The sequence below is a fragment of the Tachysurus vachellii genome, chromosome 12, assembly GCF_030014155.1.
Source record: "Tachysurus vachellii isolate PV-2020 chromosome 12, HZAU_Pvac_v1, whole genome shotgun sequence".
Classification (NCBI taxonomy): Eukaryota; Metazoa; Chordata; class Actinopteri; order Siluriformes; family Bagridae; genus Tachysurus; species Tachysurus vachellii.
In genome coordinates this window covers 21,788,667-21,816,580 of record NC_083471.1, presented here as the reverse complement: position 1 = coordinate 21,816,580, position 27,914 = coordinate 21,788,667, and the positions used below count along the sequence as shown (strand labels likewise).

Here is a 27,914-nt window from a genome sequence, read left to right as displayed (position 1 = left end):
TTGATCTCTTTCAGCTTCTCCACAGCATCACAGCATCCAGCTCACCCTATGCTGCTGGTCTCTGAGCAAATCAAGAAGAAAGTCCAGAGCTCAGAGGACTCTCAGACAGTTCAGTGAAATGAAAAACATTGTGTGCACCACTCTAAAACAACCCCACATAGACACTTTTAAATGTCTGGGGAGCAGTTTTGTATCAAGCAAGTGAAATATTCTCCATTTGTTAGGTTTGTTATGAGCGCATTACTGAAGATTCAGGAAGCCATTGCCTACTCTTTTAAATATGGAGCTTGGAAGTGTTTAATTGTGAATGTAGGTATTTACTTTTAAGGTATGTTCTGTACATGTCAGTGTGTTTAAAAGATTTACATTTTTGCACAAGCTTTCCCTTTAAAAACCTAAAATAAAATACATAGATCTGACAAATATTAGTCTTTTTACTTCAACTCCTGGCCACAGATAGCTGTGCAAAGTAAGGATGCACAACAGTAAACCCTTTTATTACCCCAAAAACTCAAAGCAAAGGGACAAGATTCTGATGACTTATTGGTTTTTTTTTGATGGATTCCTTAATCTGTATTCCTTTTTTTTTACTTATTATTGTAAACATTATGACTGTTACAATGTCTAACACTGAAGACTCCTTCCATAAGCTGTAAGCATCTTCTTACAAAAAACTTAATAGCGTAATTTTTAGAGATGACACAATACCAATTTTTCATTTCCAATACCAATATTCAAACCCAAAATACTGAAAACCAGCTGATTTCGTTTTCTTTAAAACTGCTAAGCTTCAGAGTTAAACATCTCACAAAATTACTTACAATATATAAAACAAACAAAAAGACATTTATCACTAGATATGTAAAACTTTCCAGTTCCAAAAATAAATATTGCTTTCCAAATCCAATTCCAATCAGTGTCATTTGTTGCAGAGTGCAAAATTTGATATGTTTTCTCTGATATGTTGCATCTTGCAGCTACACAATGACGTCTTTGTTCCTTTAAAAATGTCTCTTTAAAAAGACACTACCAATTAATTGAACCACTAAAAGGATCATTACATTATGCCCTAGAGCTTTTGAACTGTAAAGACAGAAATAAAGCAAGAGCTGTAGTGTGTGTGTGTGTGTGTGTGTGTGTATGAGATAAACTTAAACAAAGTACAACTCCATCACTGTCAATGCAAGAGCAATGGCGCATTGATACGTATCTACAAACACATTCTGGTAGCAAGTAAAACCACTCGGCTTGAGGCAGAACGAGATGCGATGTGTCAAGCAACGCTTGCTGTGCTCTTTTCTGCACAGTTCCTGTGTGAACTGATATTGGCTAATGCTGCTGTAGGCTTTAACACAACACACTGGTGGTTATGTACCACACAATATATTAGTGCAATACATAACACTCACTGTCCCAAGAGTACAATAATTTTAAGATTATTGCTAAGCAATACAAGCACTGGTGACTCATGTTCCCTTGTTAGTCATGCCATGGATGTGTGTTCTTCCCTGTTCAGTCCACACTGCTATTCTGAATTCGAGCTGAGTGCCTCTGGAGCTCCGGGGCCTTTTGTTTCTGCTGTCTTTACTTTCACCAGATCCTTCTTTTTGGCTCTTTAAAAGAGCAGCAGTTCCCGTGTGGCTTTCAGAGATTCCAGACTTTTCTTCAACTGCTGCAATGATAAGGAGTACTGTTACTATGACCACTGCCTTGGCCTCAATATAGATTTTTTGTTTAATAAATAAATAAAAATATGGAGCATTTGGACATGGTTGGTCAGCACATGGGGTTGGGGGTTCTATTTCCTGTTTCACCTGCTGTGTGTAAGTGGAGTTTGCATGTTGTTCATAGTGTGTGTGTGTGTGCCCTGCCTTGTGCCCAGGGTCCCCTGAGATACTCTCCAGGTGCTTGCGACCCTGTTTAGTAGAAACAGTAAAGAAAGTGGATCACTGGCTAGAATAATTTGATAAAATTCAGTTACATTGTATAACAGCAAGTTTTATTCCTTAAATCTGAGAATATTGTTTATGATGTATTATCTTACTCTGAACTGCATCAGGATTTGTGTACTCAGCCACAACCTCTCTCCTGGTGTCACAAATAACACACCGTGCATCAATCTGACATTTCTGCTACCTTTAGAATATGAACAAATTCTCAGATCACACATTGTGTTGTCTCACAGCAAACATCACTTTATGTTTGTCTAAGCTATTATTCACTTTCAGAGCAAGCATGGTGTTGTGATCTCTCTCTCTCTCTCTCCCTCTCTCTCTCTCTCTCGCTCTCTCTCTCTCTCTCTTTCTCTCTCTCTCTTTCTCTCTCTCACTCACTCTCACTCTCTCTCTCTCCTCTCTGTCTCTCTCTCCAAAACTCTCTCAACTATAAAGCGTCTTCAGCTCCCGTTCTTTCTCTTCCTGTGCTGCACTCATTTCTTACTTCATGACCTGCTGCTCTATCATCATCTGCTTCTCCATTTGCATCAGTCGAGACTGCAAGGGAAGAAGCAGAGTCATGGAAAACATGTTGTTGTTATTAAACCAGAGAAGACAAGTCATCTACCTTGGTGCTGTTCGTGGTGTAACATCCTGGTCAGCTTGCTGAGGTCAGAACAGTTACAGAGCACTGTGCACTGTGTTCTGAAGCTTTTCCAATTTCCTGGGTCATCTCCATTACCTCCTGCTGAACACAGAAGGATATACTGTGTATACACTGTACATGATTTTCAGGACTAAAAAAGAAGCTGGTGCACTGTAGCTGATTTACTGTATGCACACTGGCATGCTGTGAATGTTATCGTAGCCTCAGCTTGGATTTTTAGAAGTTTATTTTTTCTTTTCTTTTTTTAGCCTCTATGATTTCCATGTTAAATATCTTACAGTGTTCTCCACCTGGCTCATCGTCTAGCATAAATAATCATACATTAAACTACTTAAAGGCATCTTTCATGCTTAGGATAATTAATACCTTATTAAATATCCTGTTCACTGCAGAGATTCCATATAGATTCTGACTGAAAACTAAAAAAACTGATTTTTTTTCTTTGTACAATTTTTCTACAAAAACAATTTCAAAAACCTTCCCAAAACTGCTGTGAGGAAAGCAGTGTATGACATTTGACAGCATTATATAACACATAACAAAAAAAAAAAAATTGGTCAAGATTTCCAAGCAATCCCATCAGCAGTTAGACTTAAGAAAGGACGAGGAGTGAACAGTACTCACAACTCATAAGTTCCAAAAGTGGGTCAAAGCATATAAAAGAGTTTTTTTTGTTGTGTCTGGTTGAATTGCTGCCTCAAAGCCATTAATGTCATTTTATTGTTGATTTATATCTTAAAACTGTTTAGACATTTTTTTAAAAGATGAAAATAAAAGAACATTTTGGAGTCACTTAACTTTGTCAACTTGAGTTTGTCCTAAACGGTGTGCAAACATTTTCACTTGACTGTACACAGTGTGAATCATAATGACGAATGTGCAAACAAGCATAACAGATCCTTGGCAACAAGCAGCTGTGGTTTGTGGAAATTAAAAATTAGAGAATGTACTGCCAGTTGGACCAGAATAAAGCTGCTGGCAACATTTAACTAAAACCGTAAACCTTTTGGAACTTGGCAACTCTGATGAAGGAAGTAACGGGTTGGGGTGAAGTTCAGTTTACACACCAACTGTGCTAAGACTGGCACTGCAAGCATCAGCACATCAGCTGTCTGTTTCTGTCCATTGTACTGAGTTAAACTGCCTTTGTCCATGGTACTAAAATCTATTTTAGTTAAACTGCCACTGTCCATTGTACTGAAATCTATATGGGTTCAATTGTCTCTGTCCGTGGTACTGAATCCTGAGCCAAATTGCCTCTGTTCACGGTACTGAAATCAATTTGAGTCAAATCACCTGTCTGTTGTATAGAAATCTATTTAGATTCAATTGTCTCTAATTTCATTCAATTAAACTGAAGACTGTAATTCTATTTATGTGAGTTTGATTGCCTCTGTTCAAAGTGTTAAATATTAAACACAAAGACCTGTTGACATTTCTTATAATTGACATCGGAGGAGCTGCTGTTTACAAAGTGTGCTCTAGCTCCAAGAGTTGGCCTTCTTTACTTCAAACATGATTGCAACTGTGCTGAGAGAACATTTATATAACTGCAGCTGTGCTGTGTGTGTGTGTGTGTGTGTGTGTCTGTGTCTGTGTATGGATGGATGGATCCGGAGGAAATCAAGAATATAGATAGCACTAAATAAAGTTATTATTAAATAAAATACCCATTAAGTGTTTGATTTTTTTATAAGTACTTTACTCATTTATCAGTATCTGTCTAGTCGACATACCTTTAAAAATTTTATTGATGCATTCAAACTGTAATTGTGTAAAACAGAAAAAAAAAAAAAAAATGACAGAAGCATAGCGACAACCTGAAACAAGATACAGAAAGACTCAGTCGTATTTTCTTTTATTTTGTTAATGTTCTTTTATAACTGACCACATTTGTTATGTAGAAATGTAAAGCCCCGTATTAGCATATTGTATCCCCCTCCGCCATTAACACTGAAACACTGTTTACTTCATGGATGTCAAGTCACACACTTCATCATTACATTAAGATCAACACTTACAGACTTACAATATAGCTTGTTTTCATTGATTAATAATTCACAGACATCAACAAATAAATGGTACACACACAATGAGCAGCTAAAATACTTAAATATAAAATTGCATTGATTGGCTTGCACGAGAAATGGTATTCAAAATGAGAAACCAGAGCATAAAGGCTTGTGCGTTATGTATTTTTGTGAACAGCAGCTTATCTAGGTGTCACTATCTGTATCCACTGGATTTGTACAGTTTTGTACTACTATGGAAAAGAAGTTCAACACAATTTCCTGTATTAGGAAATGACCTTTTTTGACCATAACTCAGTAATAATGGATGTCTAAAAGTCTTAAAATTTTTTTTTTTATTCTGTTATTTTTCAAGCACAGAGAATTGTGTTGAATTTCTTGCCTCTAGTAAGAACACACATATTGCTACATATGAGGTGGACAGAGATTATTAAAAATTGGTGACGTATCCCTTTAATCTGTAGAAGGCACACAGTTCCAGTCCTGAAGGATCAAAATACTGGGTCATTTTTGTGAACTCTTGTCTGCCAACTCTTTACTGCATCCTTCATGATGTGAGTAAAATGGTGAATTGTGCAAAACTGCAGCCAGAACAGTGGGCCCTTGATTTAACAGGAAACTCCTACTCCAATTTGATCCAGTTCATGTTACTCAAGATGCATTAAAACTCAAACAAATGACATTACCTTCCCGTTTTGCTTTGTATACTACAAATCTGTCCTCCTTCGAGTTATACAACTATATAGCTAGCTTATAGTTACTATGTAGCCTGTAAAAGTGTAAACCTCAGAATTTAATTCATAAGGCAAAGATATGATATTTGTTAATACCCCTGAATCTTCTACAATATCATCACAATTGTTAGGGCATTTTTGACCAGACCACTAAATCTGCTAAGACACAGTAGGAATCAATTCCTACAGCAACAGTGTAATAATGATGCATAATGAAATCTGCTATGATACGATTTTGATTCTTAAGGTAATATTTGTAGCCATCCATCCGTTTTCTGTATCGCTTACTGCTTACACAGGATTGTGAGGAACCTGAAGTCTTCCCCAGTCGACCTGGGGCACAAGGCAGGAGACATCCTGGACAGGGTGGCACGCCATCGCAAAACACAATCATAGACTACCGACAATTTAGAGATGCCAATCAGCCTTTGGACTTGAGGAGGAAAGTACGCAGTAATCCACCAAGCCCCATCACCCCCACCCCACCCCCACCCCCCAGGCAGCAATTTGTTATTTGAAAATACAACTGAATCTGCAATTTAATACAATCTGATCTCAACCGTTGCATCGATCCAAATCATCTGATGGTTACACCTCTAGCATCCTCACTCCTGGCTCGTGTGATTGGTGTTCCGATGCCGCCTTTGTCTTCTCACTGTCTGTATATCTTCATCCTGTGTAAAATATCAGATCATTAAAAACAAACAGAGCTCTTTACAAACCAGAATTTATCTGAATTGACTTACCGTATCGCCAGTGTCAGCCGTCTCATCTGTATTCTCGTCCTCTTCCTCTGTGTGCTCGTGCTCGCTGCAGGCGTTGGACAAATCCAAGTCGGACAGCACTATGTCCTCATCGTAGTCTGTGTGATACTCTGATTCCTCTGTGCGATTCAGAGGTTAGGGTTGAGTACAATGTGTTCAAATAAACAGTCTATTAATATAACATATGCTCTAAATATACTTCTCACCTTCCACTATGGCCTGTTTCACCGGCTCTATCCGGGACACGATCTCAGCCAGGTCAGTGAACGAGGCATTAGGACAGGTCACCACCTGCAATACAAGAATACAGCCTCATTACTTATTTGCTGATAATCTTCAGCAAAGCGTATAACAACTCCCAGAGTAACTCATTAGAGGGTTATTAAGGATTCCGGAAAAGCTGCTTAATATGCAAAACGCTACAGCTGTTCTAAGACTTAAGATATGTTATGAGATAGCTAGATAAATAGGGTCCAAAAGTCAAGAATAGGACCGAATTTTCATCGAGGAAAATTGTTTTCTGTTGCGGAAAACAAAAATACATCAACTTGTTTAACAGTTATTTAAATGACAAAAGTCGACAAATTCTTACTGATTGCAAACAGTAGTAATGATTAAGGGGAAAAAATGACTGCACATGGTGCTCTAGAAAATAATCAACAACTATATGGTGTGATGTGGCCTGAATTACTGCTACCACACAAAAGCTGATTCTCACCAAACATGTGCTGAAGTGTTCCATTCCTATTCAACTACAGCAATCAAGTGAGCAAGCATGAGAGACAGAGAGAGAGAGAGAGAGAGAGAGAGAGAGAGAGAGAGAGAGAGAGAGAGAGAGAGGTTAAGGACATGAGGGAGCAAGAGTGAGTGAGTGAGTGAGTGAGTGAGAGAGCTAGAGTGAATGAGAGAGTGAGTGAGTAAGACTGAGTGAGTAACAGAGAGAGGGAGAGTGACAGAGAGAGAGAGAGAGAGAGAGAGAGAGAGTGAGGTGAGTGAGTGAGTGAGTGAGAAAAAGGGAGAGGCAGGTGACAGAAATTAGTGAGACATTAATGAGAACTCATTTCCGATGCTCCTGACATTAAACCTAACAATAAATCATTCAAATGGGTGACATTTCATTCATTAATAAATAAAACTGTAATCACAGGCAGATTGCTGTGCTTTAAGTGGAATAACACACATTGGTGCTCTTGCTCTTGTGGAACTCCTCCTGATGTCGATCTTTCAGCATTTTCTCCACCACACTGCTGCGACACCACAGATCAAACACCGTCTTCCCGTGCTGATAGCCGACATCCTGCAAAAAAAAGAAAAGAAAAGAAAAGACAGATCGTATGCAGATGAGACCCATGTGTAGTGCTTTCTTTGTAATGTTAATTGCGCTGTACTGATATTCATAAAGGTCACTGTAGCCATCATTAATGCTCCTAAATATTTAACCACCTCAGACGTTACAGGAAAGACTTTATTAATATGTCAGAATGGGTGGCAGTTAGAAGATAAACCTTTAATCGTACACAGGAATCCAGCCAAAATCACAGAGCGTAATGTGATATTATTTAGCACATCTTCTCATGCCTGTAAAAGGAATTCCTGTCTGAAACACAGGGTCAAACAAGTGAGGAAATGTTGCTCACGGCGATCTCGTCGAACTTGCCGAACTCTAGAGTACCATAGCGGTCAATAGCAGGCCGGATGTACTCGCAGTAGTCGCTGTCTTTCACCAATTCCAGCTGACGCACGCAGCACACGTAGGCCAGTCGCGTCTGGATCTCAGCCATGTTCAGCACCTGCAGGGTCATTCATCACTGTTACAAATCTCACGCCTTAAGGAAACACATTTTTCATGTTACTGTTTGTTACTCTGGTGTCTCCAGGCCAGCAGAGCCAATAGACAAAAAGCAGATTTTGCTTGTTATAGGGGAATTTAAAGCAGATGGCCCCAATTTTGCTATATTATTTTAAGCATTTTTGTGAATATATATTTTTACTACTGCTTGTCACTGATGCATTATTTATTCCATGAGCTGCTTCCAGAGTCCTAACCTTCACTCTCTCTGCTAGAGGGTTAAAGCGTTTCCATAGCAGCCACCACCCGGACAGAGAGTCTCCGTAGTTGGTTAGGTTGGTCTCATCCTGGCTGCCTACGTCAATCGCTATCACTACTTTGGCACCCATAGAGCGAGCTACATCAGCTAGGGACACATGAACACAGGAACACAATTGAGTTAAGACACAATAAAGGCTAAAAAAAAGCTATTTGAATCCACACGTCATTAAAACTAATCCTACCGGGCAGGTTGTTGATATAACCACCATCCATGAGTAAATGTGCATCTTTTGGGTCACAAAGTGGAGGCAAGTAGCCCGAGAGAGACATGCTGGCACGCACGTACCTCCACAGAGAACCTGAATGTAAAGAGGACCAAATGAATGTACAGGACATGAGCAACCCAAAGAAAGACAGGAACACAAGTACAGATTAATACGACTGACTGACTGACCGTCAGTGTGCACTCTCATGGCAGAGGCGGTGATGTCTGTAGTGATGTTAAAGTATGGAATCCAAAGGTCCTGCAAGAAAACACACACACACACAAGCTCAAAATTATATTGGGCATATAAATAAAAAAGGTTGCACATCTGCATGACTAATCAAAGCTTTGATGAGATTTTGCATAAGAAAAAATCCGATCACGATGCCTCAGAGACAAGAGCCAGGGAACAGAAGCATGCATACTGAACATCACTAACTTTCAAGCTCAGCAAGCAAGAACATGCAAGAACAAATGTAATTACAGGCCTTTGTGATATAATTAACATTCATCTACTGTGCTGTACTGTATGTGCAATTCCCTTAGCAAGCTCTTAACCAAGCTCAAGTTCTCCACAGGTGGGAGACTGGTTTAAAGCAAAAAAGACTGCAATTACAAGGGAATATTTGACAAGCCTTCAACTTCCTGTCAAACATTTAACGCTGTTCCATCTGTCGGCACTTTAAAAGCCCTGTGTGTTGTCTAAACACACAGTGACAGAAGGTTCTGCATCTTTACTCTCAAATACAGCTGACTTCCTGTTTCAGCGGAAATTACATCAACATTTTGAAGCACTTCAGCATTAATTCCATCAAAAAAATGGCACATTCTCACAGAAAACTTCACTATATCATAATAATGGTTTATGTGAAGCATCCACGATACAAATCCTTTCGTTAGTAGTTACGTTTTAATCGATATAAACCGTTAATTTCCTTCTCATACAGAACCACTGTCTAAGCTAAAGTTAGAGAACATTAACAAACACTTCTGTTTAATCAGAATTTTTAAGATTCCTATAAAAAAAAACATTAATTACAGCATTCAGCATACAGTAACAAACCATACAACATAAAATGTCAACAAAATTAATAATTAATATTAATTAGTAGTAATTTTTTTTTAATGTGTTGAATTCACATTAAAAGAAAACTCAATTTCTATGCTACCTTGTTACCTTTTAAACATGATTTATACTTTCTATTTTTGCTAGGTATGGTTTGTTAATGTTAACTAATGCAGTGAGTAATGTGGGTTAAAAGGACCCATGCACTGTGATGGCAAAAATAATATTGGTGCCTGAAGAAATGATCAGAGAAAAAGCTGAAATTTATTGTATTCTATACTTAATAATCAAAGACAAAACTTAATCTAGAGCTAAAAGGTTCACCCCGTTTCCCACCTCAATTTGTTTGTCCTTAAACAACGCACTGATGCTGGAGTTAAAGGATGCGCCAGTGAACATGGAGGTCACTGGATATGTCAGGTCCAGGATCTTCTTAAACATCGATCCAAAGTCCTAGACAGCAGATGAGAAACAGTGTGTTATAAAAAAAAAAGTTAAAACAGAATTGCTGAAATGGACTGACTGTTGTTCTCACTATGGCCCATTCGCGTGCTCTGACTCTCATTCGGCTGTAGCTTCTCTCCTCGGCAAACAGCGCCGCCATCAGGGAGCCGACAGAAGTACCACCCACCAGATCAACAGGGATCCCTGCTTCACACAGAGCCCGGATGATTCCCACCTGAGAACAGCCTCTGCCGGGTGGAGAAGGTCAGTCAGCTAATACATCAATAAAGCTGCTTGCTCTATCACATCATAGATATGATAGAATATAATAGAATTATTGCTTTTGTCTTAAGAACGTCTCTTGAAGTAGTTTTTCCTTGCCAGTGTCACCTCTGGCTCACTCATTTAGGATAAATTTAAGCACAAAATTTATCATTCGTATCCTGAATATTTATGTATGTCCGTAAAGCTGCTTTGCACCAATGTGCATCGTTCCAGTCGCTATACAGATCGAATAAAGTGAACTGCTTCATATCATATTTTTAAACATTTTTAAGATATTCCTGAGTCTGATAGGTAAAAAGCACAAACAATAAAAAGCTATCAGCAAAGCATAAACAAACATGCACCTCCAATTATTTACAAGAGATCCAAGAAACCCCTAGTAAGCAAGAACTAAAGCAGAATTTCAGTGGACAATTTGACTCATTTGTTTTCTGCTGTGTGCCAAGCAACAGTAAAACAACAGCATGTAATCATTAGCACTCCCTCCGTTTTTTTATTGACCAAACAGACCACAGTCCCACCCACATGTTTTATACGGACTCAAAAGATGCATCACAGGTCAAAGTTCACCTAGATAAAATTTGCACAAAGAGAATATAATCGTTTCAAGAATGAGTCTTCCACGTCCCACGTCCTTTCCACTTGGCAGTTCTGACCGCTGCTTTAGCTAAAAAGACGGAGAATAATGAATGATATTTTAGATTTTTCCCCTTACCTCTACTATACCTCTTTTACTCACTCGCCTAGGAAAACATGTGAAGCTGCTCGTTCATGGAATTATAACGAGTCTTTATAACCGTGCTGAGCAGAAAGGTATTTTAGAACACGCAATACATCCATACTTGAAGACGACTGGCTGTCAGTTGTGGAACCTGGTGTGATTATATAGATGTTATTGTAGCACATCTGATTTAAAGCTTGGTGCCTTTTGCTTTCTGAGATGCTTTTCTGCTCACTATGATTGTAAAGTTAGATAGTGGTTATTAAATCTATTGGGGCATTTATATCCTTTCAAACCAGTTTAGTCCGGTCTCCTCTGACCTCTCTGACTAATTCATAATGTTCAAACGTTTTTGTTTTTTTTTTCTTTGTAAACGTTAGACGTTGTTGTGTCTGAAAAACCTCGAACATTTCTAAATGGTAAATATTATGGCTAAACTTTTGACACCTGTGTACCTCAATTGTATTATTTACTGGATGGGGAGTATCACAGGGCCTTTTAACACCTGGTCACTTCATGTGTTTTCTCTGATCCGATAGCTATCTGATTTGTTAAAATTTTTCCATTTACATTAGGCCACATAAATGGGTCTCGGCGAATCGGATATCAATCTGATCTTTCTACTCCCACCCAATGTGCAAATATATTTTACCTCATTTCCGGGGTAATTGAAATGGAACACGCTTTGGTGTATGCGGTTGCTACAAAAAACAGCATTTACTGTTTGCTGCATTTTCGCTGGCTGCAGCAGTGCATTTTAAGACCCAACGAGACACCTGGGTGAAAGATCGGAGCCACTGATGGGAAAACATATTTGTTTCTGACGCGATGCACGACTCGCGAGTCACCTGCGAGTGACGTACTTCCGTTTGGGAGGAGTATAGCGCTGACGTATGTGGCTTGAACAACCACATTCATTTACACCTGTCCAGTTTCATCTGAAATGCATCCCAGACCACCTCCTGAAGTGGTTTGAACGATCGGATCGAAACCGTTTCGGAGGGCATTTACACCTGGTCTTTTTACGATCAGATAGCTATCGGATAACAGATAACGCATGAAGTGACCAGGTGTAAAAAGCCCCACAGAGGTGAAATTAATTCAATGGTTAGACTACTGGAAAATATTGAATAGTCATTAGATAAAATCAATCAACGTGCAATGAATATGGATATGTGTTTAATTGATGATGGTGCTGGCAGAAGGTGCTGAGTGAGTGAGTGAGTGAGTGAGCAAAAACGATGAAAAATTGTGTGTGTGAGAGTGTGAGAGAGAGAGAGAGAGAGAGAGAGAGAGAGAGAGAGAGGGAACAGTACCTAGCACCTCCTCCCCCAAGCACCAGGGCTATGGCATTGCCTGTCAGCACTCGAGCCAGGCGAGAAAAATCAGAGTGGCGGTCTGGGGGCTTTTCAAAGACACGCTGATACATCTCTCTCTGAAACGAGGAAAGATGAAAGAGTAGAGGAGACGAAAATTAGATTAGATCACACTGAAATTCAGAGCATCATATGATGCTGGTGTAAATTTGAGATTATTATTTACATTAATACCGAGATAAGCATAAAAGTGCTGTTTTAAAAATGAGTGTGTTGGCTTTGCACCAGTTTGGGCAGACTTCTGCGGCTGAAAACCCTGCGAGGGCATGACAGGTGCAGGTGTCTGGAGATCCAGCTGCGCATGTTGAGCCATTCGGCTGTTCCTCTAGGTGGAGGTCCGTCCTCACGATGCAGGAGCACCAACTGTTTCTGAGCCCGAACCGCGCTGCCCTCCAACATCTGCTCCAGCTGCAGCAAACAAAAACATGTTCATTATATCAGTGTTATTGAATTCTTGACTCTGATTGGTCAGAAGGTGTTGATTCATTTTCTATAACAGTAGTTTATAAGAAATAACACTGTACTTCTCACATTTATGGAATAGCAGGAGACACTTCATTAAAAGGATACTTGTGTGTTGTTGCTATTTAACAAAGTATAACGATTAAAATTTATGTAATACATTTTTGGAAGTGTCAGAGCTTTATTTATGTAGACATTTTTGACACAGGCGTATGTTTAGGATAGAGGAGTTTCTCTGTAAAATCTTTTTTCTTGTCTTATTAAGATCAAGAGACATAAAGGACAACGAGTATGAATTTTTATAGCTGCTGTAACATAAGTGATAACACAAATGAACCATAAACACACAAATATAATGTGTTGTTCTTTAATAAATATAAAAATGTCTGAGGATGTGAGCGTCTTGAACTGGGAGAGTCACAACACTGTATCGTTGATTATTATCTCAATAAGAGCACTCACACACATGGGCTTTACTCCTTACTCATCTCTTAATAATCAATATAATAATCATAATGAAGTCCCAGGTTAATTAATGTTATTGTTAATACATTGTTGATTGTATTGCTTTGGTCATTTTCTTGCTTGTCATTTTATGCAAAGTTATTCTAAGAAAGTTCTTTTAACACAGGACACTGCAGTAGGACATTTCTACTCAAGTCTGTACTAGGTCTTTACACCTACATGACTGGACACACTTTAAGAAAAGGCAAAATCAAGGTTAAACAATGTTAGATCTTGAAACACTTTACTCTGTCAATGTACAGATTACATCATTTTATCACAATGTTCAACGGTCCGTAAGGCTTTAGAAGCTCTTTGACACAAATTACAGATGTCAAGACATCGACTTCTATAATCAAATAACTTTTAACATGTGAAAAGAAAGCAAGCCTGGGTCTAGCAGTAATCACTGCCTGTCGTTTTCTTTTTCTAGATGCTGAGTTAAACAGACAGGTGTAAAGGTGTAATGCTAGTGAACAGGATATCATTTAACACTTAGAGAAATGACCTGGTTTATCTCCAGTGCTAATTACAAATATGATCCATTTTGTGACCTGAGAGTGAATGCTTAGTTGGCACAGTACTCTCTCACACACACACACACACACAATGCACACAAACTCATAATATACGCAAGTCTCATATATCAGTCTTTTAGGAGAATTGTGTATAAATGTTGGTTGTAAGCCAAATCACCTGAAAACTTAAACGTGCCTTGTGCTAAATCGTCCGGTATTCACCATTGCAGCTACCAGCAGCTACTGCAGAAACACACTAACTCTTCTTTTCTGTTTTAGAGTGACATTATGTTTGTTCTACTTGAATAGCTAGTGTTATTTGTCTGGTTTTCCTTATACATAAACGTAACGAAAACTCTGGAGCACTCGTGCTTCCAAATATTTTTCTATGAAATAACTGAATTTGTATAATGTATCCAGCTTGAAAAAAGAGGCCAATATGTATATGATTCTATAAATTTTCACTAAAATTGCACTTTTTCCAGACTATGAGAAAAAAAATTAAATCAAGATTTTCAGTCAAGATTTAGACATAACAATTGAAATGTTTGAAGCACTTTGTATTGTTCCAAGGAGCACACTTCAGTTTGACCGTAGTGCCATGTGGATAATGTATACAGTTCGGAGTGTGTGTACCTCTCCGACTGTGGGCTCCTGCTCTCCCAGACCCACAATGAGAATACAGTCAGCCTGGCGGATACAGCGCTGCGTCCACGGCGTCAGCGTGCTGTCTGACTGGTACACAACAATCCTGTGAATATCCTCTTGCTGGCCCAGCCAATTGGACAACCGATACTCATGAACGCTGGACATGAGACAGGACAGTATCACAGACATATATTAACTGGAAGAGAGAGAGAACTTTTACATGTACTTTAAATGAATATCCAGGCTGACCTGTCGAGTGCTGCGGCACCCAGACGCTGTTTGATGATGTCACTGGTCAGGAGTAAAGTAGGGCCTAGGATAGGGACGAGGACATGAGCATTTGTTACCTATAAACAGATGTATTTCTGATATCTTTTGGCTTATTAAAATAAACTTCTAAGGTATATATTAATATTCTCATTCTCCCCAATACAATTGAGTATTTATTTCCATTCTGATATTTATTTGTTTTCTTTTGTCACCGTTCTGTTGGTCATATTAATATATTAAACTAATATAGCAACTAAGCCAAAGAATCCTAAGCCATTTTATAGATGTAAAATAGGACATGGACTTGTACAAGGCTGTGAGGTGAAGTTACCAATAGCGCTGAGAGCATGCTGCAACTCCAGAGCAAAGGATGTCATGGGCACGTCATCAGACACAGGAAGGATGGAAACGGTGGATAGGTTGGAGACAGGATTACCCGCATCCCACTTACTGCCAGAAGAGTGCACACCCAGACCATGTGCTGGGGTGTGCAGCCAGGAAAGGAGGAAAAATTTTAATAAAATAATATAGAAAAATAATTTAAAAAAAAGGTATAAATATTTAGTAATGTTTATCTGCAACATGATTATTATTATTATTATTATTATTATTATTATCATCAGTAATAATAGTAGTGAAACAGGAACCATCATCGAGTATTAGGAGTAGAAGAAGAAGAAGCAGTAGTTGTAGAAAGAGGAGGAGGAAGAGGACAAGCAGGGGAAGTAATAGTAGTAGGAGAGGGAACAAAAGTAAGAGGAGGAGTCGTAGCTGTAATATAATAAAATGGAGTCATATTAATAGTAACGGTAGTATAAATCCTACAAAAGTCTGTATTATGTGATAAAAACAATGAATTGCATTACAAATGAATTTTACTATAATTATGATTGCTGCTACTGACAAAAGATATATTGAGAAAATATACTGATACTTTGGTATAGAAGACATGTGGTGACTTATGGCAGCTCTTTACACACCTGATAACGGACCACTGACTTGCTGCATGTTTCCCAGTATCTTCTGACCGAGGAGATGAATCAGTCTAGTCACAACCTGTTAAAAAAGGTTAGAGTAAAGATAAGAATGGATTTCCCTTCTCTGTTTAAGGTTACTGTGTTCTAACTGCTGATAGCTGGAACCTGAGGGTATTTTCTTTTGATGGAGGTCAGCGCTCCTTCAGGCAGCTTAGCCAGCTCTGAGTCTCTGACCGCGTGGACTGTGGTGGCACGGTTCATGTGAGTCAGAGCTTCCACCTAAGAAAGGATGTGAGGTTTTAGATGGTAATAAAGGAGCAGTTGCAGCATATTAGCCTCGAACTGTAAACAGCGAGAAGACTCTTACCACGCCGATGAGGTCGCCTCTCCCGTACTCTCCGGTCAGCTCTTTCTTCTTGTCCTCCCTCATGATGACTGAGCGCAGACGACCGCTCAGCACGATATAGGTGCTGTCTGACTTTTCACCCTGCCTGAGAGATAGATAGACACATACAGACCAAACAGACCCAATAGTTAATAGATAGTAAGGTTAAAAGCAAAAGAAGACAAAATGATTTTTTTGTCCTATCACTCATCATTTCACTTGGGTAAAGTCATATTTAGTTAAAAGACATCTAGATAGATAGAGAGGTAGAGAGAGAGAGACAGAGACAGAGACAGAGTACCTATAGACAGCCCTTCCGGCCTCCACAGCCATCCAGTCGAGTGCAAAATCAATCTGTCTGAGGAAGGGCGAGAGTCTGCGCACCACTGTGTGAGCCACGTTCAACACCACCTGTGGCTCCTCACGCATTATCCTGCATGTGTGTGTAAAATCGAACAGTCATCCACACTGAAAAAAATACACACATCCACTCCATACTGTGGACACTTTTATTAGCTGATCCATTACACAAATTCCAGTAAACTCCAGTGTGTAGCTCAGGTCATGTTTTGTTTGCCTAAAAACTGTTAGCTGTTGTATTGCAGTTTGTGTGTGTGTGTGTGTGGCACCAGACACACTGTGACCTTGTGTAGGATAAATTCTACAGAAAGTGGATGGATGGAATGAGGGATGGATAGATTCTGAATTCCTTGGGTGTAGTAGTACTATCTAGCACTAGTCCTTATCCTATTAGTCCTTACTCCAAGTCGTCAGTGAGTGTTCTGGCTATGGGCTATGGTGCTGTCTGCTCACATTGCGTGTACAAAGCTCTTGTTTGAGACTAGCTGCTGTCTCTGCATGATGTGTCTCGGAATGTGATGCGCAAACGTACAACAAGCGGAAAACGTTTCACTGTGAAACTGAATCTGGAAAACGCAATTCCGAGAATCTCACACAGCGATTCTGTCTCCACAAAATAAATATGAAGAATCCGTGCTGTCTGACCCGAAAACATAATGAACGTCTGCTTTCGCTCTGACGGCTCAATGCGGGTTTTACTCAGTCCAAACTCTCAGTAAAATCTTAACCCACACTGCCATCCATCTGAAAGTGTTTGTCAGATACAGACATTAGACCTCCAGGAAAAATCAATGGTTGCCACTTTTCAGATATTAATCACCCGTGACCTTTGCCAGAACAGTTGAGAGGAATATCTGCAGGACTATTACTCACATAAGGACTTGCACATTAATATCTCCCAGGAAGAAACCTACATGGTCTATCTTTTATATGTGAATCACTATCAGACTCCAGGAACGCAGAATTAGTAAAAAGAGACACAGGTTAACCACCACAATTCGAGTATTTATTTAGTACACATTTAATACCGTAACTTTATACATAGCTATTAGGACAACAAACCTAACTCTGGACTTGATGCTACTCAGACAGTTGCATGAGCTGTAAACATGACGGGTTGAGTTCTTGTTAATGCGATTTAAATGCATGTGGTTGCCATGGAGAAATCTTTAAATACCTCCGAAATGATTTCATAAACAAACACCGGAGAGGGACATCGTGTCAAAGTGAGACTGAGTGATGGGAAGAGACAGAACTGTAAAAATCTCGTCTAGCCTTGCCAAAGAAAAGGCATTTAACGTAGAGTGCATGTGCAGAGATATATGTAAAAGCTGAACCATTGCGTGTGTGTGTGTGTGTGTGTGTGTGTGTGTGTGTGTATGTGTGTTTGATAACTTACTCATAAAAGTGTGTTTTGGAGATGGATAGGAAGCTACAATCCCGGTTAGCACGTACAGTGAAGATGAGCGGCTCTCCTGTGAGCACGGCCAGGTGACCCACCAGCTCACCCGGGTGAGTCACAAACAGACACAAGTCCTCGTCTCTGTCAATCATCCGCTGGTACACATGCAGCATGCCAGAGATCACAAACTGCATGCTCACATCCTGAAAAATGGAAGAAGAAAAAAAATCCAGGCTTTGAAATGTTGCGGGCCAAATGTCCTGGATATTTATAAGCAGGAGACCCGAGGGAATACAAGCTACCAATTTTCCACTAAAAAAACAAACATTTTATATAACAAGAGAACAATTTATAGGCCATATTTACAGGTAGAAATCTTACAATAAATTTGCATAGAATGCAGAGGAAACTCTGATCATGTTTGAGATCCTCAACATGTGAAGTGTTCAGTAAAAACCAATGGCATTTTTAAAAGACACAACAAATGGAATAGATGTAATTCAAGACAGATGTATTTAAAGAACAGAGGTGTTTAACAGAACAATGTTTGAAAGAATTACAAACCTGGTCTCCTTGGTTTGATATCACACTTCCAGCCTTTACTTGTCTCAGAGTAACCCTGCCTTCCAGAAGACTTGGATCCTGGAGGACAAAGGCATATAAAATCAATATTATTCTCAAGCCTGAGGCCTGACTCCACACTTACAGGATTGTATTTGTTTAATTATTCCATGCAGAATAAAGCTTTGCCTGGAGCTGGATGATCTTGAGCAGGTCTTTCTTGGCAGCCTGGAAGATGGCGTTGACTTTGTTGTGGTGGACGTTGCCGGAGTGCCCCCCGGTGTCAGAGTAGTGGTACACGGCAGAGGGAGCAGGCTGCATGGTCACGCTCTTCTTCAGAATTGACTTGAGAACACAGAAAAATAACATTAGAGGAAAAAGACGTTTATGAATTGGGAAAAGTTATCAGGTTGTAATAAAAAGTACCTTGTACGCTACAGGGTTTGAAGGAAGTTCGTTTTTTTGAGCCGTCACTTCATCAAAGGCTGCGCTGAGATCGCCGTCTCCTGCTGCATGAAAGAAAAAGCCGCTTTAGAAATTTTACGTTTACACTGAAAAATATGTTTTTCAGCATCATCCACAATCTGTCTTGTGTTACCATGAGGGGGGAATTAATCATGATTACCATTCAGTTCTGTTGGCTGTTCTTGTGTTTGATCAGGTTTTATTTATTTGTCTGCTATTATCTCTAAAGTGTTTAAGCAGGCTTCTCTTTTGGCATAAAATACAGTATATTTTGGTTCTGGAGCAGCTGGGATCTGATTAGAAGTTCAGCTGATTAGCGTTATGTTCAGTTTGCTACAGCATGGAGCTTTTCAACAAATTGATCATGTCATTTCACCCAGGATGGAATTTCTGTGTCTGCTGAAATAAATTCATGTCGAATAATCATTCATATTGCCTAGTTTCCTGTATAGTTCCTATTAACCCCAAGTCCATGTGGACTTAGTGCTTTATTCTATTGCTTTGCTGAGACAAACAGAACAGCTTTTAATCAAACTACCTGAAATTGAGCTCTCTGACGGAGTGGACATGGAACGAGATTTCCTGAAGGCCATTGACGGACTCTGCATGGGACTGGGCTTCCCATCACCTGCAATGACCGGAATCAAAATTGCACATCATAACATGTCCAACATACTTGGAGTTATGTTTAGATTGATGTGAAGTAGCATCAGTTTAAAAACTACAAAGAGGTTTTGTGCAGAAATTGTTCCTCTGTACATCGGTAACAATAAAGATAGATAGTTATGTTGGCTTTGTAGAAGCCAACATTCTGTTTTCCTATTTAAGCTTAGACAAAAATTTATCAAGAGTAACTCCTCCTAGGGCTTTCGAGCCACATGCACCAAATTCGGATATGTTGTAGACCCTGGTCTGACGTTTGTTGCTGTTACTTTTCTAAGCGATCCGAGTACCGGTACTTCCGGTACCGGGTCTCAAATTGGCCTTTTTTCCCATAGACTCCCATTATAAACTTTGGAGGTTTATAACTCGGCAAGCTTTCAAACTATCTACACTAAACTCGGCCAGCTCCTTTAGGGTGATACTCTGAACAAAGTTTTAAATTGGTGTACCAATTTGCCTTCCGGTTGTGCCGCAGCTCCGCCACCAAAATATGCAAAATCAAAAAACTTTTTACAACATGGACATGTGATACATCAAAACACTCAGCCCAATGTGGGGAACTTCCTCAAGAGTATTCAGATGACATCACATGCTCGTCTCTACTTACCTCAAAATGTTTTGGCACCCTAGCTTTCTGTCCACTTGCCTCCAAAAGTAACACTAACCCTTATGTCCACACGCCTCCAAAAAGCACCAGCCTTTGCAAATACTTGCATTGTCAAAGCCAACATCAAAGTTTGTCACAACGGACTTTACAAATCTAGTTATATTTTATATTTTATTTATATTAACACATCTAAATATGTTGTATATTGTAAAATTGTTTTTATGTGTCATGATGTTATCATTTCGCCATCCTTCAGTTCATTTTTTCTACAAATTTACATTAGACAAACTAGCGGTCACTAGTTCACCAAATATCTCTATTCATTCTTTCATTCATTTATTCATCCTGGTTGTTGTTGTGGTAAATCCTGAGTTAATGCCAGGAACACTGGGTGCGAGGGAAGGAATACACCCAGGATTAACCACCATTTTTTTAAACTACTAAATTAACAACAATCCTGTAAATATTATAAGCAACAAAACTGTAATATTAGATGGCTTTATACTTTATACACTATTTACACACCATACTGCACCTGGACACTTTAAGGACAATCTTTAAAAACCATACACATTTATGTTATATGTATATTTCTGCATTTGTATATACATTATTTCTCCACCTACATTTTCATATTTTTATATAGTTTTTTATATAGTTTATACTTTTTTTTTTATTCTATTATTATTTTATTTTTTGCTTTTTTTTTTATACTTTTATTCTGATACCGGACAGTTGCATAAAGCATTTCACTGCATGTCGTACCCTGTATGTATGTGTATGTGACAAATAAAATTTGATTTGATTTTGATTTTTCTGTTCTACAAAACTAACCTGCAGCGCTTTGCTTCTCTGTGCTTCCATGCGCAAGTTTCTCAGCTGTAGCCTCCTCTCCAGTGTGCGAGTGTCTGCGATAGCTTCGCCCTGGGCTTCCCTCTCCCAGAACCCTGGCCACGTTCTCCAGAGGAATGGCCTGACTTTCCTGAGACACACAACACACACATCTGAATGTTAGATATTAAAGAGGCCACATGTTTCATCAATAACACATAGGTGAAAAAATCAGAGAAGACAACAATTCAACTAAACGATTCAACAGCAGTTTCCGTAACAATGTGATGTGTCTGCACTAACGCTTCAGTGTTGTATGTTAAAAGTCATTCATTTTCCATTTGTATGACCTTGATGTGTAATATTGCAGTTCTGACCGTGTTAAACAGCTCGGTGGTCAGCCCCAGGTAGTTGTGCAGGGCGAGGAAGGTCACTCTCTGCAGACGCACCATCATGATCTGTACAAGATACACAGTTAACATAATGGATTTCCAAATAAAAGTGCTCCTTTATTCTTTTGAGTATTATCCATTCAAGCTGCACTTAATGTGACTAAAGTGTTTTCCAAATACAATCTATCCTTTCCTATCAGTGCTTGGAAATGCTATCGCTCATTAGGTACTGTGGCTACTAGCTAATTTAATTAACCTTTTACATAAGCTACGTCCTCTCTATGGGAGTTCCCCAGGGGATAGTTGCTGGTCCATCCATTTTCTTAGTTTAGAGTATATTACTAGGCTTAATGATTGGTTGATATGTTTTTAAAATATGTTCAGATCTTCTGGACATCATCTGCTTTATCCTTCTCAGGGTAATTTTAGAGCCAGAGCTGATCCTGGGAATGCTTTGGATGGGGTGCCAATCCATCTCTGGGCATCAGGTACCCACACGTTCAACCTTAGGCACAATTTAGGTAGCTAATTCACCTACTGACTGTTATTGAGAGTAGGAACATTTAGCAGAAACCCATAATAACAGTTAAAAAAGTGAAACCCCAAGCTCAAGATCAAACCAGGGACCACTGTACCACCACAACTAAAATGAGTGCCAACCCAAAGCTAACTTTCTCAATCTTAAATTCAAAGACTAGCCTTCAAATTGCTGTGTGGAATAATCCATACCTGAACGACCCGGACCAGAGTTTCGGGATATTTCTCAAACACTGACTGAAAGGCTGCAGCAGGGAGACGGAGAACGGTGGATGGAGCTGCAGCACGGGCTGATACGGTCTTATAGGGGGCTGGATATCCCTATACAGGACAAACACATGACTTCAGACCTCATTGTTGTACTTGGAACGAGTAGATATTGTGACTGAAATACATGATGGAGAACTGATGAATCTTACAGTAATGACATCCAGGATACTAAGCAGACTGTGAACGCTGTCTCCAGGCAAAACATGCTTTACCACCAGCTCTGTGCCGTCCTGAGAGGAAAGAAGGAATCATTTATTTGTTCTTAACAACAGACATCTTTGGACAATAGGCTACTACTTAAAACATCATTGTAAGCACTTTTAGACCCTGCCTCAAGTTTCATAAGAGAGTTATGGTAGTTAAAGAGACCCAGTTCTGAATAACTGAAACTCATTTTGAATGCATTACAGACCTTTAGTTTTGTGAAAGGTTTATTTTTATATTGGTCTATTTTTTTTTTATTTTGTCTACAGCACTAAAATAAAAAAACACCAGGTGTATAAATGTTTTGACTGGTATTACATACATGTTTTGACTTTTATCAGTTTTTATTTGTTTTTTTCCACAAACCCTCTGAGAGAGACAAACACACACACACACACACACACACACATATATTCTATAATGTTGCCACTCTTGTCTACCCCTACATGCACTGATGTTGTTTCAGAAGGCCGTGTACTTACAACCTGATTAACAAAGAGGTCAAGTCAGCCACTTTTATCAGTTTTTATGTTTTTTCCACAAACCCTCTGAGAGAGACAAACACACACACACACACACACACACACACACATATATACATATATATTTTATAATGTTGCCACCCTTGTCTACCCCTACATGCACTGACGTTGTTTCAGAAGGCCGTGTACTTACAGTCTGATTAACACAGAGGTCAAGTCGGCCATTCTGCACAACAAAGATGCTGTCGTCTGTGTCTCCGGGCCGGAAAAGTCCCTCTCCCTGCTGTAGCTCGATGAACACCATGTGTCTGCACAACTCCAGGAACAGGGGCTTCTCAAAGTGACCCAGAACCCTAAGAACAGCACATAACCCAGAACACAGATCACTTATGGTCAAGCAAGAAATTTACTTCCTAAAACAGTCACGGTTATGTTTTTAACTTGAAATCTGGGAGCTCATTTCCCAGAGCTGCTCCAAAACCTAATATAATGGAGCTTAAACTGAAAAAACAAACTATTGGATCCCACCTGACGTTCTTAAGCATGTACAGGACCTCAGATGGCAGGTGAGAGTTCTGAACATCAAACTGGGTTAAATCTGCCTCCAGAACTGACGGGGGCGGCTCTTTGGGTTGAAGAGTGGGCGGCTCCCGCCGCATATGCAATATCCTTATTGGATAAAACAAAGAAATAAGAAAAAACATCTATGTCAATGGTTAACAAAATCCAGACTGCACGTTGAAGGCTTTATTTACTTGCGTGCAATTGAAAGAACTTTGGGTCTCTTTCTGGTTCGTTTTTGAGACACTGGACCTGAATTGGCTGCAGAAGATAACGTCTGCACCTAAAGCAAAAAAAAATACAACGGTTCTCAGTTGCCACTTTTATAAATCGTTTATAAATCACTGGAATAAGCTACTGATAGATCCTTAGAATATATTTTACTACTGATTTGGTTTCATTTGACCTCCTTTTCCTTGTAAAATATTTTTCTGTAAATATTGAATCAAAATCTTTTTTATGCTGCATTTTCAGTAAATCGCTTGTAAATTTAGTTGTAAATTCTGTGAGAAATTAAGTTGCGTCAATGATGCGTGCAAGTATTATAAGTGATATAATACTTTTGACATATCGCCCACAATAAATAAACAGAAAATTAAGCCTTTATTTGAGCCAATCTCTACAAGAAGGTGTACCTTTCTCATTATTTTCCGGCCATAAAACATCACTTTATCCCTTTTCCTGAAGCGATACTTGGGGGTTTCAGGTTGCTGTTCTGTAAAACAGTCAAGTGTCAAGTATCCACAGCAGAAAAAACATTGGTACATGCAGACCATTGTAAAAGTCTCATAGCATCAAGGGAAGATGACTAGACTTGTGTTATAATATTGAAGGTCCTTCATTGATACAGAAACTTTATCAATAGATCTTGTGACCTTAATATATAGACCTATTACTGAGTTATCAACATTTAAGTGGCATTAAAGACTGAAATACATACTTGTTTTGTATCTTCTGTACAGCAAATATATGATAACACTAATGAGTGAGACAGCAGCTACCACTCCAATCAGCACACCAGTCCACTGGAACATCCAAAACGTACAGCAAGACATCAGATGCCGTAATGATTTAAAACAAGTTACATTTATTTCAATGAATGTGAAGTCTTACCATACTGGTGCGCATCTGGTCCTCCAAAAAGTTCAGCAGCTGAGCCATAATTTCTTCTCTGGAGGGAAAAGCTGCCTAATGAAAACAACACTCAGTAATATCAGAGCCATTACATAAAACTCACACACACACACACACACACACAGACAACGAAAACTATACACCGGACCAGTGTATTGTGTACTGAAAAAACCATGAATTGTTCAGAACTGAAACTGTATTAAATGCTTGGGTATGAAAATAATCAGTGTTGGTTTTGGTGCTTGATGTGATGTAGAATTACTCATAACACCAAAGTTATGTAGTATATTAAAATATGTAGTTCACATATTTTTCATATCAGTGTCCTGGACAATTTTATTCCTCTTACACCGCAACAACTTTTACTTTATTAAAGACGTTATCATACACATCATAATTTATGTTGTTATGTAGTTATTACATAACTTATTTCATAACACTATATTATAACATCTTACATTCTCTATATTAACAGATAATGTCAGGTTAGTAATATATCTTCATAGGAATGTTGTAGACATTAACACACTATAACACAGGTTTTATGTTTGGTAAATTCTCTCTTTAGAAAAGACTCTCCTTAGACTTCTATTAAAATGAGTTCTGAATAGTTTTCTATTGAAATATTATATATAAACACACATACTACAAGAGAATAGACAGCAGCTTTGAAACAAATGAATGGGAGTATCAGATTATTTTTCAAAGTTCTGCGGAGAAATTAGAAATGCTTACTGTATAAATACTGCAACTGTCCTCCTCTTGTATCTTGTTAGATAGCCTTACACAGAATTTTACTGGTTGAAGAGGATGCCTTCAAATTGCTGAATCTGAACAAGCACTTGGGGAATTTTTAGAGAGCAGAACTAGGTTTGATATCACAATTTACTTTAAATAAAAAGTAATCACCTGTGTGAAAAAAAAAACATTTTTTTTTTTACTTTTCTTTCAAAATATCACCTTTAATAGGCTTGGGGAAAAAAACAGAAATACTTAAGACAAACTAAAAATTCTTAAATCTCTGAGTGTCTACTTTCACATGAGCTTCATATTTACATTGACATTCACATTTACAGCATTTGGCAGATGCCCTTATTCAGAGCGACTTACATTTTATCTCATTTTATGCAACTAAGCAATTGAGGGTTAAGGGCTTTGCTCAGGGGCCCAACAATGACAGCTTGGCGGACCTGGGATTTGAACTCACAACCTTCCGATTGATACTCTAACACCTTAATCAATAGGCTAGCACATCTGTATTAACCCGCCAATATGGAGTTAAACTGTCCTCCAAGGTGTTAAGAAACCTTTTACACCTGCACCATCAAGAGCATCCTGATGGAAAGCATCACAGCCGGGTTTAAGAACCAAGCAGGAAAATCAAGCTCAAGAGGGTGGTGCTATCATCTGAGGGAACCATGCCCACTGATCTCTCTGCCCTTCTGTCTATCTGCTGCAAGCGGTACTGGAACAAGGCCAAAATGATTGTGAAGTACCTCAACCATCCAAAACAACGGACTCAGATCTCTGCTGTAGTCACAAAAGAGCTTCGACTCCCTAAAGACAAACACAGAGAGAATCAGGAGGAGCTTCTTCCCTGCAGGCTATTCAGGCCCTCAACCAGGACAATAGATCACACTTGTCTGAACAACATCCACAACCAGCCTGATACGGCTTTTGTACATACTACACACTATGTAGTCATACTGCTTCTGTCACTGATTTTGTCACTAACTACGTACAAATCCTACCTGTATCGGTAAAGTATATTTTTATTGAAAATTCTACTTATGTCACAGACATTCAGAAAAAAAGCACCTTTCTTCTTGTAACACTGCGTATGGTCTTGTATGTGACCAATACAATTGAAATTTAAAATAATTGCAGTGCATTGGGACAATAAATGTATGTCTTAAATGTCAATCCTTCTTAATTTAAACACAAGAGCTTGCACAAGTATTCACCCCTATGATTTTTTTCCCAACTTAAGAGTTTCCAATTCACTTACAGTACCAACATGTTACTGGGAGGTTGAAAAAAAAAACAGCGAACCCACAGAAAACCCCACACAAGCAGTTTAGGGAAGAACCGCATTTGGGTATTCTGATCAGATGTCCACAAATCTTTAGCCACACAGTGTACTGTATATGCTATGAATAGTCACAAAATAACCTATAATTTTTAAACAATGGCCCATAATGTTAACTCATCCATATTAAAGGTGTCATGTGGTCTCGACAAATTGTGGGGCAAATTAGTTTTCTATTCACCAACTGGCATGTTTTCAGGAGGTGGCAGGAAACCGGAGAACCTGAAGGAAACTTTCTCAGGCATGAGTAGAACATGTGAAAGTTAACAGAGACAGCAACCTGAGCCCAGGATCGAATGCTACAACATGTGGAAGGATTTACGAAGGGTGATTACACGTGCGTACGAAACTAATAACAACATAATAAGCAAAATCTTATTAGAGCTACTTTTGGAAAGTTGTAAAACAGAAAAACAAATCCATGTCGTGTTAGTTAACCCATTTAATTCTGCACAAGCTGTTAGTTTATCATGGAAAAGTGTATAATTTCTGATCCGGATTAATAATCATCAGGATTTACAGTTTGTTTAAAAAACCCAAAACATCAACCCAGAAACAACGCAATATGAAAACCTGCTACACAGTTATATATTTATATTTCTACCTGTAATAGAAGAAATGCAATTTCCATCCAAACCAAAGTAACTTTCAAATCCAAAGTGAGTGAAAGAGGATTTCAGTCCTCCATGATCAGGGCTCAGTGTAAACAGACCCTCAGCACTGCACTGGCGTTTCAAGGGTCAAAGTAAAGTCAAAGATAATATAAAGTCAAACTCGACCTTAATGATGTCTAAAGCACTCCTGGTGAACTTGTGATGTGTTTATTGATATGACAGGAACGTTGAGATCATTGACTCGTCTATGTACATGTACACATCCACATGCCAAGGCACACTATAAATAAACACAAACACCAGCAGCAACAACAAAAGCTGCAATGTTATTAAAATTAAATCACTTGCACTCAAGTTACAGATAAATCCCCAAGTTTTAAAATTAGTGAAAGATTTACAGAGATTTACTCACTGATATTTTTGCTCCAGCTCTCCCTCCCTCCCTTTGTCAACACTATAAACTTGTGCTCTGGATTCAATACACGCGGAAAGAGTTTTTCCCCCTAACCGTTTTGTGTCAAATCCCGCCTTCTACTCAACGATTGGTTTGTACTTTATATACGCAGATTTTAACTGGCTATCAGCATGTAAGTATAATATCCTGACCAATCTTAGCAAAGAAGGCGGGATTTGTCAAAAAAC

At 38.9% G+C, this 27,914-nt stretch overlaps 1 protein-coding gene across 1 annotated transcript; it reads right to left on the bottom strand.

Annotated features, from left to right (window-relative positions):
• Window positions 1–5,853: 5,853 nt before the first annotated feature.
• On the bottom strand, window positions 5,854–27,752 carry pnpla7b (patatin-like phospholipase domain containing 7b). Its single transcript, XM_060883008.1, has 36 exons — window positions 27,685–27,752; window positions 25,305–27,552; window positions 24,549–24,623; window positions 24,376–24,460; window positions 24,071–24,150; window positions 23,630–23,718; window positions 23,403–23,543; window positions 23,068–23,227; window positions 22,338–22,418; window positions 22,111–22,239; window positions 21,367–21,447; window positions 20,993–21,140; window positions 19,427–19,516; window positions 18,850–18,932; window positions 18,613–18,768; window positions 18,427–18,504; window positions 17,860–18,065; window positions 16,402–16,533; window positions 16,083–16,206; window positions 15,881–15,994; window positions 15,719–15,794; window positions 15,070–15,219; window positions 14,718–14,781; window positions 14,457–14,625; window positions 12,562–12,744; window positions 12,277–12,395; window positions 10,046–10,202; window positions 9,847–9,963; window positions 8,634–8,703; window positions 8,422–8,538; window positions 8,176–8,324; window positions 7,767–7,919; window positions 7,310–7,426; window positions 6,336–6,420; window positions 6,112–6,248; window positions 5,854–6,039 (listed from the first exon to the last, which is right to left on the bottom strand). Exons 3-36 carry the CDS (start codon window positions 24,594–24,596, stop codon window positions 5,971–5,973), a joined length of 3,957 nt encoding a protein of 1,318 aa, XP_060738991.1. The 5' UTR covers window positions 24,597–24,623; window positions 25,305–27,552; window positions 27,685–27,752; the 3' UTR covers window positions 5,854–5,970.
• Window positions 27,753–27,914: the final 162 nt, after the last annotated feature.